The sequence below is a fragment of the Botrytis byssoidea genome (genome assembly GCF_014898295.1).
Source record: "Botrytis byssoidea strain MUCL 94 chromosome Unknown BBYS_002, whole genome shotgun sequence".
Taxonomy (NCBI): Eukaryota; Fungi; Ascomycota; class Leotiomycetes; order Helotiales; family Sclerotiniaceae; genus Botrytis; species Botrytis byssoidea.
In genome coordinates this window covers 105331-124328 of record NW_024065843.1, presented here as the reverse complement: position 1 = coordinate 124328, position 18998 = coordinate 105331, and the positions used below count along the sequence as shown (strand labels likewise).

The following is an 18998-nucleotide window of genomic DNA, read 5'->3' as shown; positions in this document are numbered from 1 at the left end:
ACCGGGGCGTTCCCAACCCAAGCATATCCACATGCAAGGCTTCAAAGCTTATGATGAACATTTACTATGGGAAACTCTATCCAATGCCCAATGCAATCTAGCTGCCGAAGAATTCCTCAATTCAAGCCCTTCTTGGTATTCGTCCATATGCAATTCAATGATTTGGGAAGTAAATGAATGGAAAAAATTCGATGAATTCATTTTTGAGTTCATACCTTTCTCCTTCTACTGGGTATGCATTGATCAATTAGTTGGCTGTTCTGAGTGAAGTTTGGGTTGGGAGGGCCGATCGAAAATTACGATGATGTCAGAGTTCGTCACTGTATACTCGTAATGAAGAGAAGTGTCACAGCTCAAAAGATAGATTGGTGCAATGATACGAAAAGAGATTCACACAGCACTCACAGTCAAAAAGACCAAAGACAAGATGATAAACTGAGACAAAACAACGCAAAGGACATCATCTAATGGCATCTCTTTTCATCCTGCTTCATTAATGTAGCCGCGGGAGAGAGAGAGAGGTGTGGATTCACCAATGTTTACCCTACCCAAAAACTACTTGGAATTATCCTTGTTTACTCGGATCAACATCGGGAGGTGGCCGTTACATCGGTTACATGGTCAAAAAGAGACATTAGAATAACTGGATCTCGGGGTCGAATAGTCACTGTCATGGGATTCAAGTAAAAGATGCATGTCTTACTGCACAATTATCTATCGATTTTGGAACGAAGATCTCTCGTAGGTAGGTAGGTAGGGTAAGAATGGAAGTTATATAAAGAGAATGGAGTGGCTGATCTTACCTTACCTATCGGACTTTGCTCTGTCAGGTCAGTCGGAGAGTGGCTCGAGAGTGGGAACATGATACAAGGGAAACACATGCTCGACATGGTATTTTTCATATATTTTCCAATTTTCAGCTAATCCTTGCCCAGATGATTCATGTACCTTTGCATCACTGCCACAGATAGATCAGCCACAAGCCACAACCCCAGTACAAATAATGCGGACAATTATCTCCGGACTTCTTTTCTCGCCTCCACGGTGTATACCGGTACTAGGTAGGTATTGAACAATACACCTCACAGAGTGAAATACCGGTACAGTCGATAACCTTGGTGAATCATTGCAACGGAGACTGAATATTAATTCCAAGCATTACATGACATGACATACTCATCACTATGGAGATCCGTACCTGCCAAGATTGTGGCTTTATCAAACTGGGTATTTGCAAGTTTCACCTGCTTGCTCTGTCAACCCAAGATGTTTTCATTATTCACGTGCTCTAGTAACATGAATAGATGAATATATATATATATATATATATATCGAGTCTCTCAGATCCAGTTTCCGAGCAAAGCGAGAAAGCCTCTACGGCAGTGGCTCCCGGAGGACCAGCGGAGCGACATCGATGACATTTTCCTTTGTCATGTGTCGATGAATCACGTGTCTTTTATCTTTATCGTCTTTATTGCATTCCCTCTGGCCACGCGTCTAATCGGGAAACACGTGAAAGGATTGAAAACAAACACTCAAATTTATCACACCACAATTCTCAGACATCTTTGCATTGATGACTACAACCTCTCACCTGGCACAGCCCCGACCTAGAACCCAGGAACCCAGACCATTTGACAACAATGACGCCTTTCACTCCCATTCCAGAACTCACGGCTCACTCTTTTCCCCTCCAAGATTTGATTTCTTACCTCTCTCTGGATTTCCCACGAATTGGATCCCTGGTATGTATGTATGCAGGTATGCGTTGACGGCCAAAGGGTAGAAACATAAGCAAGGTCAATACTGAAATAGAAGAGAAGAGTAAAGAATCAATTTAAATCAACTCAAATCATTTTCTTCTATACGTGTATGTATGTATGAATGTATGTATGAGTACAGGTACAGGTATCCAAGTGACATACCCCAGTGACATGCCCAACTTGTTACAAATATCACCTCACACTTCACACCTCACACCTTTCCGCCTTCTACCAAAATAGAAGAGTCGGCGCAGTAATAGAATAATAAGAATAATAAAGCCGGCAACATTTCAATATATTACTATTCTTTTTCTCCTCATTCATCACTCTTCACTCTTCACTCTTCACTCTCCACTCTCCACTCCTCACTCCTCATCCCTCTCCTCATCAGTGCCCAGTGCTCACCATCTACTCGTATATCAACATCATAAATCCTTGAACCCTTGGTTTTTATCCACAAATATCATCATCCAAGCCATTTTAACTTCTTATCGATTCTTGTCTTGAACTCCACCGACGTCTAGTTTTTCGAGATCTACCTGGGTCTCTCTCACAGAGACTATTTACATCAATACCTCTTTCCATTTCACAACATCCAAGACTTCCATTTCCGTATCTTATCTCTCTTCAATCTTTACCTCAATTCTTTCCCCTTAGTCCTTGGAAAAAGGACTCTTTGATGCCAAACGAATATTACGACGCAGACTCAGATTCCAATTGGCTTTTAAATATGAAAGCCACAATATGGCGAGGCCTCATGGCCATTGGAATGAAATTTCATCATTTCGCAGATCCAAAACCTCCAGCTCCTAATTTCAAAATCCGAATCCCCTCAAGATTATGTCCCCGCGGGGGTTATTTCAACCTCATTTTCTATGTTCCACAATCATATATCGAAGGATCAGATCAAGATCAACGTCGATTCCCCGTCGTAGTAAATTATCACGGAGGAGGGTTTACTTTGGGAACAGGAACCGATGATGCGAGATGGGCTTCTGCGGTTATTCACACGGTCGATGCGGTATTCGTCAGTGTGGAGTATCGTCTTGCACCCGAGTATCCATTCAGTGTAGGAGTCGAAGATGGTACCGATGCCGTTATATATCTAGCCGCACACGCAGAGGAATTACGATTAGATCCTCATCGAATGGCACTATCTGGGTTCAGCGCCGGTGGAAACTTTGCATTCACAGTTCCACTAATGCTGCACGATTTAAGACAAGATGCAGGAAAACGTACACTCGCAGATTTGACAAGTGCAACTACACATGCAGATGGAACGCCCTCTACAAATGCAAGTCGACAAGATCTTGATAAAGGAAAATACGATTCTTCAGCGGCCGCATCGTCAAGTTCACTCACTTCACATCTCCGCCCCAATCCATATCAAGGCGAATCTCAAAGCCGAAACCAATCCACAATATCAATTGCCAAAATCCCCTCACTGGAGCCCACCGCTCTAGAAATCGCCCAAGAACTCCCCGACCTCACTCTTCGCGCCATAGTCTCCTTCTACCCCCCAACCGATTTCCGTCAAACCCGCGATGAGAAACGTGCTACAAATCCCGCCCCAGAAAAGAACCTCCCTCCAATGCTCACTCGTCTCTTCGACCAATCCTATATGAACCCCATCGACTCCATCGATCTCCGCGACCCCTATCTCTCCCCTGCAGCAGCTACGGATGGCTTTCTCCGTGATGCCTATCCTCAAGATATCGTCCTCTACACCTGCGAATACGACATGCTAAACGCAGAAGGTGTCGCCTTTGGCGAACGTCTCTCCTCCTCCGCAATCGGCAAATCCGTTAAAGGCGGCCTGATAAATTGCGTTCCCCACGCTTTCGATAAGAAACCCAATCCCCTCAAATTCCCTGAAGCCGCAGACCGCTGCTACGAAGAAGCATGCGCGGAGCTGGCCCGTGTCTTTGGTAGCGGAAAAACAAGCGAGGAAGAACGGAGACAGCTGGGCAAGAGTAAGGTCGTCGATCGATTCGAGGAACAGGATAAAATTGTTGGACTCTCTGATCGAGCGCGGGATCTGATTGATAACACGAGTTTAGCGGAAGGAAGAAGAGATAGCGGCATGGCGGATAATCATAGGGGTGTCGAGGGGGATGGGAGTAGAAGTATGAGCTCGGAAGCGAAAGTGTTGAAGGATTTTGAGAAGGAGGCGGATAAGGTTATTAAGAAGAATGGGGGAATTGATGAGGAAGCTGTGGTTTAGAGAGGTGCTTTGACTTACTTGCTTTGGCTAGGTCCAACCTGTTTAGGTATTTGGGGCGACATCCAGGACGAAGATGGATATCCGGGTTTCCTTTTTTTCCTTTCAATTTCTTGCCTTTTTTGTCCGTTTCCGCGTCTTCTCCATTTTCCTTCCTCTGCATCTCCACAGCGGCACGAGCATGATCTTTGAACAAAATCACATTACGACGTCGAGTGAGTGCGTGGCCAGACAGACAATATAGATACGCTTGAATGCAAAAAGACACACAGGCAGACAGACAGACAAGAACGCAGAGAGAGAGACAGAATACTACCTACAGACAAAAACAAAGACAGAGACAGAGACAAATAGAAATGACGAAGAACAATTTTTTTCTATACTTCTCAAATTCCCTTTTTTTCTCTTTCCATTTTTCCATTTTTCCTTCTCAAGAATCTCTACAGAGCTAGCGGGGCAGGCGGCGGGCGGACGTGTGAAATGTATGTTTGAGCATACATATATTACATAGGCGTAGGGATAGGTTCAGGTTCAGGTTCGGGTTCGGGTCCAGAATTAGGTATAGAGAACGAAGACAATGAAATCTTATGATGATATCATGATGATGATCCACCCACTGAGCCACTATACATTTGTAGCCGTGCAAAATGCTAGTTGCAAGGCTCGATAAGAGTGATATACCTAGTCACTATGATATACTACCTAGGTACCATACCATTCAACATCACAAGTACGATTACACAATCAAAATCACATACAGGAGACAAAACAAAAGAATCAATCAAGTATAGTCAATTAACCATTTATTCATATGATATCTTGTTTGTGATGTTATGTTATCCACCCCCACTACCTCCATTCTCTCGTCGTTCCCTCTCAGACACGGACTCTATTTACCCCTTACATGAATGGCATCACAATATGCCTATCCACTCAGATGATCCATCAATCATCTCAAACCTCATCACATCATCTCATTCAGAGTAGGAGCTTTCAAGCTACCATTCTCATCGCACATCGTATCATACTAACGTGTCACTTGCATAAAAAATCATTCATCTTAACTCCGGGAGAGAATCATGTCGCTTTCAAGCTACCATGTCTCAATGTCGCAAAAACTTTGAATTTGGGGAAGAGAAAAAGCAGACGAGTTGAAAACCCCTCATAGAAAGAGTAAGCAAAAACGCCTTTGATGTGCCGGGGTTGTTTAAAAACGGTAAGAAAGGGGAAATACATGATGGTGAATCTTTCGCTGATCGTTGGTCACATCGTGGGGGAAAATGTGCTTCAGGGTGGATAAAAATTTGACGTGTTTTTGATTCGCAGTCGCAGATTGAAAAGGAGTATCGGTGCCAGAACTTTAAGGTCCGATCTGTTGTTCATGACAACATTGTCAATTTGTTATTAGAAGTCGTATTAGAGGATGTTTCTGGATAGAAAGAATAGCTAAAAGCTAGAGGATTTGCTGACTCTTTGAAGAGTTTACATATCCATCGAATCCCCACCATTGGCGAAGTTGAAGTTACCAGATTGTTCTCCATTGGTACCGAAACCGAAGGTGTTACCGGCAATTTGTGGTTGACCATCATCAGCGCCCTCTTCCTCATCAGAGAAGTACTTCTCAATCATGTTGTATGCCTTCATGTAGATCTCTTCGTTTGCGTTGGTTTGGCAGTCGTGGATCTTCTCCATACCGTGGCATTCCTCGATGAACAAAGCGTATCGGTTAATGCTTTCAGTCCCTTCTCCGGCAGCATCCTTATCCATCTCACCGACCTTCAAGATATTCTCAAGACCATCAAGAGCGACTTGAATAATCTTATTATCCGGGCAGGCCAAAAGATCGCAAAGTGGTTTGATACAACCTTGATTAACCAAATAACGGATTTGCTCTGGCTTTTGAAGACCACCGGAGGTAGCATTGGAGATTGCCCAACAAGCTTCCTTGCGGGTCTTGAGGTCGCCGTTGGACAAGAGGTGAATGAGAGGTGGGATAATGTTGGCATCGATAACTGCTTGAATCTGGGTGGAGTTACCGGCAGTGACATTGGAGATGGTCCAGCAGGCTTCCTTTCTGATACCGTCCTTTCCTGAGCTCAAGAGAGACAACAAGGCTGGGAGAGCACCGCAGTTGATAATAACTTGGGTTTGAACATCATCACCAGTGACGATGTTTCCAACAGAACGAAGGGCAGGAGTTTGAACCGAGGTAGAGGCGTGCATCAACAATTCCACGAGACGACGAGGGATACCGGCTTCGATGACAGCTTGGATCTTATCATTGGCTCCATCGGAAAGGTATGAAATTGCCCAACAAGCATCAATTAAAACCTCGTCATCCAAAGAATAAACAAGTTTGGCCAAAACTGGCAGAGCGGGTAAGATCTGCTGTAAATGTAAGTCTTAGCATAATAAAGGGTGAAGAGTAGGAGTCCTTACGGTGGTCCAGTCAGGTTGTGGTGTCTTTCCACGGCAGAAGTTACTAAGAGTCCAGGTAGCATTACGGAGCATGCTCAATTTTCTGCTGTCACCCAAAAGGGCGAGGAGGGGTTTAAGAGCACCGCAACCCAAAACATAATCTCTGCATGATGGGCTATCACCAGCAATATTTCCCAAAGCCCAAACAGCTTGTTCTCTGACATCTGGTTCGTGACTTGCAAGTAATTCGACGAAAATTGGAACGGCACCAGCTTCAATGACAACTTGAGTTTGTTGAGCAGAACCAGATGCAATATTTGTGAGAGCCCATGCTGCCTCGAATTGTACAAGTGTATGAGGAGAACGAAGGAATTCGACGAAACGTGAAACGACACCGGTCTTAATAACTTCTTCAATAGGAGGGTTTCTTTCCTTTGAGAGTAACTTTCTGAATTTGGTTGTGGCTTGAATTTGTGCATCGATTTGTTCTGAGAATACGCCTTGTACCATTAAAGGGAGGTCATCGTTCAACTATTGAAAGAATTTTTGATTAGCCATGATGGAGACAGGGTATTTGATAAGGAACAAATATATGTTCAAGTTGTGAAACCAAAACCCAGCAATGAGACTCGCGATAAAGCTGTGATAGAGGGTCAATCGCAGAAGCGAAAAACATTATCACTAGGACACAGCTACTACCCCACCAAGGAAAGTAAATAGTTGAAAGCTATGTAGGAAATTCCCAGTGGTGGGGTATACTGGAAGAAGTATTGGCACAATCTTAAACATCGTCAAAGGTCGAGTAATGTGCGAATAGTGTGCTAGTTAAACGGAGAAGATTGTGCGATCTTAACTTACTTGACTTTCTGTGGGAGGTTGATCATCATCACTATCAGGCTCAGCACCCAAAGAGGCACCAGGTCGTGAAGATCCATCTCCTGCTGTAATACCTCTTCTCTTTGCAAGATTCTCATCACGCTTGACTTTTCTAATCTCAACTTGTTGTTCTTCGCGGCGACGTCTTAATTCTTCAGGCTTGAAGGTGTTCTTTGCCTTGAACTGAGTTCGACGATGCTCTGGGATATAACGTTCAGCCATGCTTGCGAAATGACTGCGAGGGATATGCTTTGCTGTGTTGTAAAAGAAAGTAAGAGGCTTAAATACGAAACGACCTTTACAGTTAGGCCGTAGGATAAAATCTTATTTGGAGTTTGATTTTATTTGTTGTGGTGAATGAAGAGAGATGGGGAAAAATTATAGAAGATTCTTTGGGTTCTAAATGGTTTGAGAAGAAGGCCCCAAAAGAATAGAAGAGGAACAATCCGCCTCCAAGCTGAAAGCGGTAAAGATTAGTTTGAAACGTGATCTTAGCGAAACATCCGTGGTAACTAACACTCGAAGCTTGCTTATTACGATTCTTTCTTTCTTCTTATTGGCTCACGTTGATTGGTTAGACTGTTTCTGACATGTCATGTCACGACATGTGACAAACTTTCTTAATAAGCTTTTGGTCGCGTCTACCTACCTAGTACATACAGAAATTCAATTAACGCGTCTATACAGACATGGACAAGCAAGAAAATATTCACCAGACCGGATAGAAACACCAAAGAAAAGAACAATAATTTCACTATATCTCGAATGCGACACAGAGTGTAGGGCAAGAGCAAGTACGGCAGGAAGCAGACTCTACATCCGTCCGAATGAGCATTCATCAATACACTTCCGGTACATTTCCTGTGCACTAGAGCCTTCGAACAATAGCAGTGTTCGCTTATGTTCATTTCTCAAGCAGAAATTACTTCAAAGTTGGTCAATTCAGTGTATCTATTCACCAAGAAGAGGGCGGAGCAAGTAAATTATGAAAATATACCTTAGACAAGAAGGATTATTTGGTATTCAATTGCTACATACACCGAAAGCTTATGTTCCCAGATCCATGACCAATTAAACTTTGCTGTTGTCTTCTTCAGGGCGAGGAGGCATTACTGCTAGGAACATAATCTGTGAAGTGTTATTGCGAAGTTTCGCCAAGGCTCTTTTGAAGTATTCAAGAATGGACATCATGCAAAACGTCGACGAAATGGAGGAGATTGCTAAGCCTAAGGTGGTCACTCCTAAGGGCTTTCATACTATTGAGCAGATTAAGAGTTTTGAAATTCTACCAGGCGGAGTTATAAAACCACAATTTGTCAATGTAATAGGATTTGTGATGGATCATCAACCTCCTATCCAAACCAAGGGAACAGGTAGGTAATCATTGGATAATGATTGAATCCACTCCTGCTGTGGAAGTCAGCCAATATTGACACAATTATACAGACTTCAAATGCAGTTTTCAAATCAAAGATTATTCCTCGCGATTTGAGCGCTTCGGCTTGAGGATGAGTGTTTTTTCAACAGAAGACAAGATGCCACGAATCCGGAAGCCAAAAGATGCCGTACTTATCCGTAGTGCAAAGGTATTTCTCTTTTCTTTCGTACACCGTCTGGCTTCCAATTGACGAATTAAGGTTCAATTGCGTAACGGGGAGATACAGTTACTATCTCACTTTAGTACCGAATACCACATACTCTGTGCTGAGCACATCCCTAAAGCTATTTTCCCCGTCATAAAAGCTTCGTGGATTTCAACACCCCCAGCAAGATGCCGACGTCCAGAAGCAATCGAGACTAAGTATGTAGTATGGTCAAATCAGCATCTTGATGAAGTTGAGTTTCCTGGTACTCAAGAATTTCAGGAAAAGGCAAAAAAAGCTTTGCAAGTTAGAGATAAGTTTAGTCTACTTGAAGATGTCAAAGACGGGTCGTTTCACGATATCATAGGTGAAGTGAGAAAGATCTATGGAGCTAATAACGATATGGTCACCGTTTACTTTACCGACTATACAGCTCACACTAACTTTTACAACTATGCACTGCCGGGACTATCAAGTGTCATGACGGAAGGTCGCGATGGTGATGAATATGGTTACATTAAAGCGAAGCCCAAGGACGAAGCAAAAGAATGGAAAGGTCCGTTCGGAAAAATGACTATTCAGCTCACACTCTTCGACGCCCACGCCATGTTCATTCGAGAGGAAAACATCAAGGAAGGCCAGTGGCTCCGCTTGACTAATGTCCAATTTAAATCGGGCAATGCAGGTCTCATGGAGGGTAAGCTTCGTGGCGATCGAGGGGCATCTGATGGTAAAGTCCAAGTCGAGATCATGAAAACTTCAGAAGACCCTCAGAACAATGATCCCAGATGGAAAGACTGTCTTCGACGAAAGCGTGATTGGACCCAAAAACACGAAAAGGAAAGAAAAAGACTTCAAGAAGAGATTTCAGGGGCAGGAACCAAGCGTAAAGCGGAGGGACAACCAAGCGGGAAAAATTCTAAAGCGCGAAGAAAAGAATCGCGAGCCAAGACAGTGGCTAAAAGTGCTTCCAACAAGATAAAAGCTGCTAAGGATCTTGATTTAAACGAAAATGGTAAGTTTTCATGCTAGAATAGTCTATCTAATGTCTAACAATCAGATAGTGATATTACATTCTTCTCAGATTGCGAGGGACATAATGCCATTATCAAGTATTCTGCAACGCACGTCGCCCATCTCTTCAGATCCCAAATTTGCCGGGATCAACGCACCCTTTGAGAATAACACTTACAAAGCAAATCTTCGGGTTGTAGATTACTTACCTCACAACATTGCTGACTTCGCGGTTGGTCGTAAAATCAGCGAATTCGACGTGTTATCTGATTATAGTGGTGATGAAGATGATGATCCAAAGGAAGATATGGAAAGTTTCCGCGAAGGTAAGGGTTACGTAGAAAGGAGATGGGAATGGTTCTTCTCGTTGGTAGTCGAAGATGCAAATCCAGATGCTTCTAAAGAGAGAGTTATTCTTAGGGTAGAGAATTATGATGCACAGATGTTACTCAATATTCAGGGCGATGCTTGCAAGTACGTTCATCTTTATTGCTTGTTTGTCTATGTAAAATAAGTAAAGCTAATATAACGTTGAAGCCTACGAACAAATCCAGGAATGCTTAGAGATGTCAAAGAAACACTCTTCAAGCTCTGGGGAGATTTAGAGGAGCAAAAATCCGCTCTGCTTTTACAGAAAGCCCGCGAGAAATCAGAGACAGCAAATGTGGCCCCCGAAGCCTCCAGGGCTACAGATTCAGAATCTGAAGACGAAGGAAATGATCTTAGAACAACTAACCATAGTCTTCCAGTGGACTCAGAGGACGAAGCCGGTGATTTGACACGACAAAAGCAAACCAAAGGATCCCAGAGACCTGCAGTACTGGAGGAGACAGATGCCGATATCGAATTTAAAAAGAACGCCAAAAAGGTGGAAACACCGGAAGAAATCAAGCCCAGGAACAAGCCTTTTCAGTGTTATGTAAAAGAATATGGTATCAAAGTCAAGGAAGGAGATCCACTGAAGGCAAATGCCGGTAATGGGAAGAGGTGGCTAAGGGTGTTCGGACTGTGTTCTACTATAATTCGTTAATGATCGGCCTTGGGATTCAATAACGCGAGAATCGAATCTAGTATGTAGGATCATGAGCATGAGGTTTTGATATTGTGACACTGCATGATTTATTGGTTGAGATGGAGAGTTTGGGATTTGATGGGATGGGTGACCTCAGTTTGATGAGTGGGAGGTATGTTAGTGTTATGTGAAGATCTATATTTTCAAAAATATCTGAAACATTCGAACTCAGCACTTTGGGGTTATAGAACCACTTGTCAAGTGAAACCGTCGTCTAGCAGCATCTTCTTTCATGTTCCTCTTACATGCAACCAGAAGTAATAACAAACGGTATTGCAGCTCAGCTTTACTATAGTCGTGCCCAGTATAGTCATTAGTATTTCCCGTAATCAATACATAAATCGATAGAATAATAATTATTGAATTTTTCTCAAATATTATCATGTGTGATATTAAAAGATATACTACTAAAAGTATACAATATTATTTAAATATTCAATATTATTAGTAACATTCATATATAAGAATAATTAACTACGAGAATAATTTATCACTACTTTCAAACATATCAACTATCGTATCAATAAATCAATGTAAGATTACAGCATAGTTTTACTATATTTTACTATTGTATATACCAGTCGTGACCTCACTTTTTAAATTGAATCATAATTATCCAGATTCCCCTATGATATAATACTAATACTTGTAAATCTCCTCATTGTCTTGTCTGAGTTATCTCTAGCGCTAAGTATAAGATGTTTATATCTTTTGTTTGGAAGACAATCTCCGGCTCAGAATCACTGAATTCTTAAACATATTATTTCTGAGTGAAAGGATTCACCGTCCTACAAATACACTGGCTAGCATTATTAATCAGAAGAAAGGGGGGTTATATTTATTCCTAGTTTTATAGTCTTTTTATATTCTGAGGTTTTCTTATCTCTTTAGAGAATTAGACTATAAGCTATTGTGAATATTCATATAAAAGTCTATACTAAGTTTAATATATAATAAATGTATGAACGTAGGTGAATGACTTCAATCCAATGACTACTATATCAAGCTTTAAGCGAATGCGACAGAGACTAGCTCTTTCAATAGTGCCTATATAAAGCCTACTACTTTCTATATAGGAAATCTTTAGACAGAATATAATATAGACATCTAGGACCTATCAGTTCGTGGGTGCTACGTTTTCCGTATCCTTCTCAAGCCAATAGTATAATTAATCTATATATTCAATATTATATCTATTCACTAGCTTTGTCACGGGATCACTTCTGGGAGTATTCAGAAGCTTTACCGCTGAGCTAAAAGCCCAAAAGACTAGGAGAAAGAACTGAAAGTTCTATCTTACTCTCACATATATAGCAGAACAGGACAGGACGGGAAGGGCTAGTGTCACCCTGTGACAAGCTTGCTCCTCTAGGATTTGTTCGAATCGATTTTTTTTGAGAAAATATTAATAATAAATGTAGTCAATATAGATCTTAATGAGTATTTCTCGACTATTAATACAATCAAATCAATAAAGTTAATTTATATTTCACTATTAATAATATTTATTAAGATTTGAAAAAAAAAATTTAACTGAAGATTATCTCTCACTACAAAAGACTACAAAATATAAATCTAAAAAAATCTGAAAATTTGTATAAGAACCTTATTAAATCTATAATATAATTTTAATCAGCGTTCATTAATATATCATTACTCTACATCTTACAGACTACATTTTACAAAGTAGATTTATAAAACTTAGATTAAATTATTGATTAAGTAAATTATCAATTCTATAACGTGTTTTATTAATAAATAATTTATATCAGTAAATAAATCATATCAAAAATTATTTGAATCAAGCTTCTTAAAATATTAATATTTTAATAACCAATCATTATTTTCTTAAATAAAAGATCTTAAAAAATAATTAAAATCTAAATTTTCTATTGATTTAATTTTTATAAAATAATTTCATTATTTTTTCTTTAAAAAAAAGGAAATTGTTATGATTTTTATTTTAAAAAAACTATTATTATAATAACTATTAATAATAAAAAAACAAAGGAAAAATGATCTAAACGAGCTTTAATACGCGTATGTGAGTAGAAATCGAGTGGTTAAAAATCATCATGAAAGCTAGCGGGCTCGCTTATCCACTCGAACGACTAAGAACCACTAATCTTGAGGTGGGAACTAAGTATATATAAAGTCATTGTATATGAAGTATTCACTGCTTAATCTATTGGCTTCTGGGCAATTGTATGATGAAAACGAAATTATACTATCTTCCAGATTCACTTCCGGATCGTGGACTGACGTTTAAAGATAGCTGACATCATGGAGTAGTATTAATTGCGGGAATTGAAAATTTTGAACTAAATGCTGGTATTTCACTACTAGCTGACCACATCTGATTTTACAGCAATTAGCCGTTCCAAGCCAGGCTATCTTCTTTTGCTGTAAATTCAAAATTTCTTTTATGCGCAACCTAATCCATCCAAATTGAACTACTCACAGATTTTGCTACGGTCGAACTAGAGCGTCCTTTGTTGAGCGACAAGGGGGTTCATGTTGTACCGATACTGTCTGCCTTTAATTCTGTGTCATATTCAACATTTGTTAGGCATAGAATGAAAGTTTTATTTCACTTTTAGTTTTCTCATTTCCAGACTTGGATATTCATCCCCTCAAAGATGTTCTTGGTCTCAGACGAAAGTGCGTTGATACGTACTGACGACGAAGTTTTAGCTCTTCTCGGATTATTTCTGAGAAAGTTATATTGGTTACATGGCCGATACTATATTCTTATGATTATAGATATCTACCTGAATCTTGATGGTATAATAGTATACATACTGCAGATCTCAACGAGATTTTGTGTCTGAAATTTGTCATATTGCAGTGTAGAAAATCTGGAAATATATCGCTTGATGTAAGGATTATAGTTTTCTACATCACGGTTTGAACCGCCCTCATTCTGAAATTGAGTCACCCCCGTTCAGTATTCCCTCTTCTTTTGGGGAAATTTGAAGGATTTACGCCCGCGCTTGTACGGCAAATTGCATTCGCATTGCGATTGGTCGTGCAAGCATACCCAATAAATCCCACCGTCAAACGCTTTTCGTAGCACAGATCATACAGCCTCAAAGCGGTGTTACCAGACATTCAAATGATATCCGGCTTAAATTTGACGACAGGGCCTTCACAATGTTGAAGGTGTTATTGATTGCTTGTCCTACAAACTTGACCGCATCCTCGAAGATATGGACCTAAAGCAAAAGTTAAATCTCGTAATTAATTCTCTGACAGATTCTCTTAGATCTCTGTTATTGAGGTCAAGGGATTTAATAGTTCTATTCTCAAAACACCCACATACAAGGCTCTGTTACAAATGTCAAGCACTGAATATTGCGTCATTGCGAAATAGTAACGGTTTCACGCATGGAACACCAAGTGAAATACTCGCCGCTGCAAAGTCTGATTGCCCCCTTTGTATCCTACTTGAGAAGAATTTTGATCTCGGTCCCCCATCAATGCCTGTGCGTCTACATGGTATCCGTCGGATTCTACCATCGAATCTTTCTGCATCTCCCAATGTAGGGGATATAGAGTCTATAAGAGTTCTGAATGGCTGCGACAGAGATGTGGACAACCCTTTCTCTCACACGCTGGCACTTTTAACGATTGCTGGTCAGTTATATCTTCCCAGTAAATAGCATTATAGAAGACTAAAATTAACAGATGATCTTGCAGCTAAATCTCTCTTGAGAAGGCCTTTCATTGCGAATTTCGCTACGGAAGAATGTTCAAGATTAATAAAATCATGGTTAAACAAGTGCATTCTTTGCCATCCGAATTGCACAATCAATTCCCCCGTGATATCTCGCCTACCATCTCGCGTCATCAGAGTTGGTGCTCATGATGGGCTTGAACCAACACTTTTCACTCCACCGACTGGTCACGAAGGCGCTTATGTTGCCCTCAGTTACTGTTGGGGAAGGCGAAAAAACATTCTTCTCACCAAGGAAATGACAAAACTACCGAATATGAGCGTAATATTCCCAATTTCTGTTCTACCTAAGACCTTGCAAGACGCGATTCAGATTATTCGAAATCTTGGGTTCGAGTTCCTTTGGATCGACTCTCTGTGTATCATTCAAGAAGGCGACGATGGGGAAGACTTGAGACGTGAATGTATAACAATGCACGAGGTGTATGGGAGTGCCACCTTGACCATTGCAGCCGCTGCAGCTGGGTCTGTCCATGGAGGATTTTTTCAATGCCCAAAGACAAATCCAAAGATGCAGTCAGATTTTATCATTAAATATGACCTAGATGATTGTTCTCTGGGTATTGCTAATATTGTATTTGAGAACAATCAGCAAGGCAATGATCGTATCAATGAACCATACTCGTGGATGGACCTTTCAAGAGCGTGTCCTATCACCAAAAACGATTGTATTCTACAAGGATCAAGTGGGGTGGGATTGTGCCTCGATACTGATCAACTCGAATGGACCATTAAATCCCCTTATCGGTCATCACAAAGATTCTCCCGGACGTCTCTCAGACTATCTTACAGTCACCGTGCACTTCTATTAGCCGAAACTCCACAAAACGCGTTTTTTCACGCGTTACACTCCCATAATCACATTTTATTATTTTAATTATATTTTCAATTTATAATATACAACATATTGGAAATACACAAAATGATCCTTATAAATATCTTATTCCATATATACACAACAAAATAGTTAGCAAAATAAAAAAAGGCTTCAATTTCTATCAAATTGTGAAGAGCCTTAAATTCTCTCACAAAACTATACAATACACTCTTTTACAAAATCTAATATATAACAATAATATATATCTATTATATACTAATTGATCTAAATTATATATTGAATAAAACAAACAAATACTACTATAATATATATAATTGTTTTCAAAAACTATATATAAATAAATTATTCAAAAGATTAGATTTAATTATAATATTAAAACTATTAAGAGGATTTTGATTGAATATGATATAATCAATTGAAAATATAAAAAGAATTTAGAATTTATATTAATATACACTACTAAATAATTTAAATAATACTTAATTTATAAGAAATTAATAATTAAAGAATGAGATTTAATTATATAATTATATAAATATTTTATAAAAAAAAAAAGGAAAAAGATTAGAATAGTATTTTTGTATTAACTTTCAAAAATAAGATTCAGAAATGATTGAAATATATAATACAAATAAAAATATAAAGATTATATACTAAAAAAGTTTTTAGAATATTAAAAAAAGCAATCTATATATAATAAATAGGGATTTTGAAAATATAAAATATAAATATAATATCAAATCCTATCTCAAGGTTTTTAAAACTGAAATAGATCCTATTTTTGAAAAGTTTGATTTATAATATAAATTTATACAAAATAATGTTTCTATTTATTATACCTATAAAGTATAAGATTGATTTCAAGAAAAAAAGATTCTTTTATTGAAGAATTGATCTTTTTATTCCTCTAATTTCAATTCTATAAAGTATATATAATAAACCCTAAAGATAAGAATATATAAGATATTTCCTAATATTATTATTAAGAAAAACAAATCAAAATATACTTATTAAAAACTAAAGAATTATTTATAAACAACTTGGAATATATTAAATAAAGAATTATTTAATAATTTAAGAGTTAATATACCTTTTAAAATTGAGGTTTATATTATAGCAAATAACTAGTATACTAAATATTAATAGATTGAAAGTTAATAATAAAATAATTTTTATATATATTAATAATATAAAAATATATTATTCATTTATTCAAATTTAATAATTTTATAATTCTTGATTAATTTAATATTTAATATTAAAAAAGGATAGTGTAATATATAATACTATAAAATAAGCGGGGGGGCGGATATAGGTGGTCTAGTACTATACTAGTCATAAGATTATGAGAACTCGAGCTGAGTCTGAAAGCGAAGTATGCATGGACTATTGGCTAAAATTTGTCGAATTCTATTCTCACCGAAACTTCACATATGACAGTGATAAGTTGAGAGCTATCTCTGGATGTGCCCAATGGATTAAATCAAAGACAGGTGATAACTATCTGGCAGGCTTGTGGGCTTCTGATTTTGAAACACAAATATTCTGGTACGCTGAAGCTCCATCTTCTCGTCAAACTTTGTATAGAGCACCATCCTGGTCTTGGGCTTCAGTAAACGGACGAATTAAGTTCTAGCATCCCGATCAGATTGGAAATATTGACCCTGTCACTACCCGTTTAGGTTCTCGGACATATCCCAGGATCCCGCTTGGAATCGACGACGTAAGAATGACGGACAGTCTCACATCTAATGAGTTCGGCGATGTTGTGAAGGGCTCTTTGCTTATAAAAGGAGTGCTCAAGTCATGGAAGATGGGGGAGGGAAAAGTTGTAGCTGCCAAGTCGTGCATGAGCGAGGCGGGTATCTGTTTTGACGAAGATATCGATGAAATTTTATTTTGCTTACATGCGCGAGGCATGGAATACTTCTTATTCTATGCGTCCCCGGAGGATACATCACGATATTTTGCACTTATACTAAGGAAAATCGACGAAACATTTAAACGAGTTGGTATGGCAGCCAGTTCTGTTGAGGCATTTGATTTGTACAAAGATGTTCAAGGCACAGCAGAGTTTAGTCTCAATTGCACTCGGGTTGTGAGTATTGAATAAAGGTTAATTGTGGGAATACGAAGCATTTTTAGTCTAGTCATGGCTTTTCGATGAGCATAGTGACTCTTACAGCAAACTTGTATAAAGATCTATACAGTATTTGAAATGGATTCGTGTATGTATAAGCGCTAACACAGGGATGGTTATGAATCGCATACGGCAGTCTGATAAGTAATAAGTGGGATGTCATAGACGAGAAGGATTATAAAATTGAGTATTTGAAAACAGGGGGGAAATAATCAACCAGGAAGAAACCCCAACCTACCTGAAGCCTAACCAACAGTGATAATTCAGTTGGCGAAATTCGTTCACCATGCACAGATGTATGTTCCATCAAATAGGATATATCTAAACCCAAAAAGCAGATGCTCGCAGGTCACTAAGCAAGATCCTCGGAATTTCTTACATGTTCAACGCTATCACAACGACGATATTCTTTAAACATTCCTCTCTATTAAACGAAGATATACCGTTGATGTTGAGGCGTGGAATAGGTGTACTCTGCTGTTCGTAGTTAGTATACTGGGGAAAAGTATCATTCGGTATCTATTTTACAAATTGTCTTTCAAACTGATTCGAATTAAAAGATTAGATTATAGGCTTATAAAGTATAAGAGACTTACGAATAGAAATCTCTATCATCTTAATAAAGAGTTTTAGACATTCGAGAATTCTATATTGAGAATCACATAAGTTCTCTGAAACGTATCATTAAATCATAGCTTTGAACAAATTTGAATCATTGAGTCAACTTGAAAGGATTCAAGTTAATATTAAATGATTTCAGATAAGATAACTATATTCTTTTAATTTTTCATTATTAACTTTATATAATTCAAATACTGTCAAGCTTATTTGTACTTTATATATTATCGGCTTCTAATAGGAATTAATATACTATTTAGTAGTTTTCATTTCGGCTATTAGAGACTATCGACCTTAGTCGTTCGATTGACTAGGCGAGTCCGATAACTTTCATGATGACGTCTGACTACTTGATTCGGATTCATGTATGCATGTTAGGATTTTGAAAGTAGTAATGAATTTATATTTTCTGTCTTCTATTGATGAGTTGTATGTTTTGCGACATTCATTATTGTCATCAGAGTAGAGAGGGCATAGGGGAGCAGACGGATGAATATTGCCTCTTCATGCCAGGGCCATCTAGAAATGATTCCTGATATTTCTTCTCACTGCAAATTCTGCCTTGATCAATAAAATTTTATTTTTTTATTGCGAGCTTGAAAGTTTCAAATCCCCAATCCATATCAACAGAGCTTTATAAAGTGACTCCTACAAAAAACCCTCACCTATGGAGTGGCTTGTGAAATCGTCAATCTAATCCACTCGCAATCTGGGTGTTG

At 38.8% G+C, this 18998-nt stretch overlaps 5 protein-coding genes across 5 annotated transcripts; 4 read left to right on the top strand and 1 right to left on the bottom strand.

The window, feature by feature from the left end:
• Positions 1-2493: 2493 nt before the first annotated feature.
• EAE97_000813 (uncharacterized protein) lies at positions 2494-3987 on the top strand (the record flags this gene model as incomplete). The annotated part of the gene is made up of 1 exon (XM_038871323.1): positions 2494-3987. The coding sequence occupies one exon, from the start codon at positions 2494-2496 to the stop codon at positions 3985-3987; it is 1494 nt and encodes a 497-aa protein (XP_038737224.1).
• A 1479-nt stretch (positions 3988-5466) lies between these two features.
• EAE97_000812 (uncharacterized protein) lies at positions 5467-7500 on the bottom strand (the record flags this gene model as incomplete). Its single annotated transcript, XM_038871322.1, has 3 exons — positions 5467-6369; positions 6424-6933; positions 7261-7500. The coding sequence occupies 3 exons, from the start codon at positions 7498-7500 to the stop codon at positions 5467-5469; spliced, it is 1653 nt and encodes a 550-aa protein (XP_038737223.1).
• Positions 7501-7877: 377 nt separating this feature from the next.
• Positions 7878-11066, top strand: EAE97_000811 (uncharacterized protein). The gene is made up of 5 exons (XM_038871321.1): positions 7878-8651; positions 8725-8864; positions 8916-9876; positions 9926-10349; positions 10413-11066. The coding sequence occupies exons 1-5, from the start codon at positions 8459-8461 to the stop codon at positions 10903-10905; spliced, it is 2211 nt and encodes a 736-aa protein (XP_038737222.1). The 5' UTR covers positions 7878-8458; the 3' UTR covers positions 10906-11066.
• Positions 11067-14156: 3090 nt separating this feature from the next.
• EAE97_000810 (uncharacterized protein) lies at positions 14157-15410 on the top strand (the record flags this gene model as incomplete). The annotated part of the gene is given in 4 exon segments (XM_038871320.1): positions 14157-14583; positions 14635-15257; positions 15280-15351; positions 15371-15410. The coding sequence occupies 4 exon segments, from the start codon at positions 14157-14159 to the stop codon at positions 15395-15397; spliced, it is 1149 nt and encodes a 382-aa protein (XP_038737221.1). The 3' UTR covers positions 15398-15410.
• A 1492-nt stretch (positions 15411-16902) lies between these two features.
• EAE97_000809 (uncharacterized protein) lies at positions 16903-17634 on the top strand (the record flags this gene model as incomplete). Its single annotated transcript, XM_038871319.1, has 2 exons — positions 16903-17133; positions 17158-17634. The coding sequence occupies 2 exons, from the start codon at positions 16903-16905 to the stop codon at positions 17632-17634; spliced, it is 708 nt and encodes a 235-aa protein (XP_038737220.1).
• Between the last annotated feature and the right edge of the window lie 1364 nt (positions 17635-18998).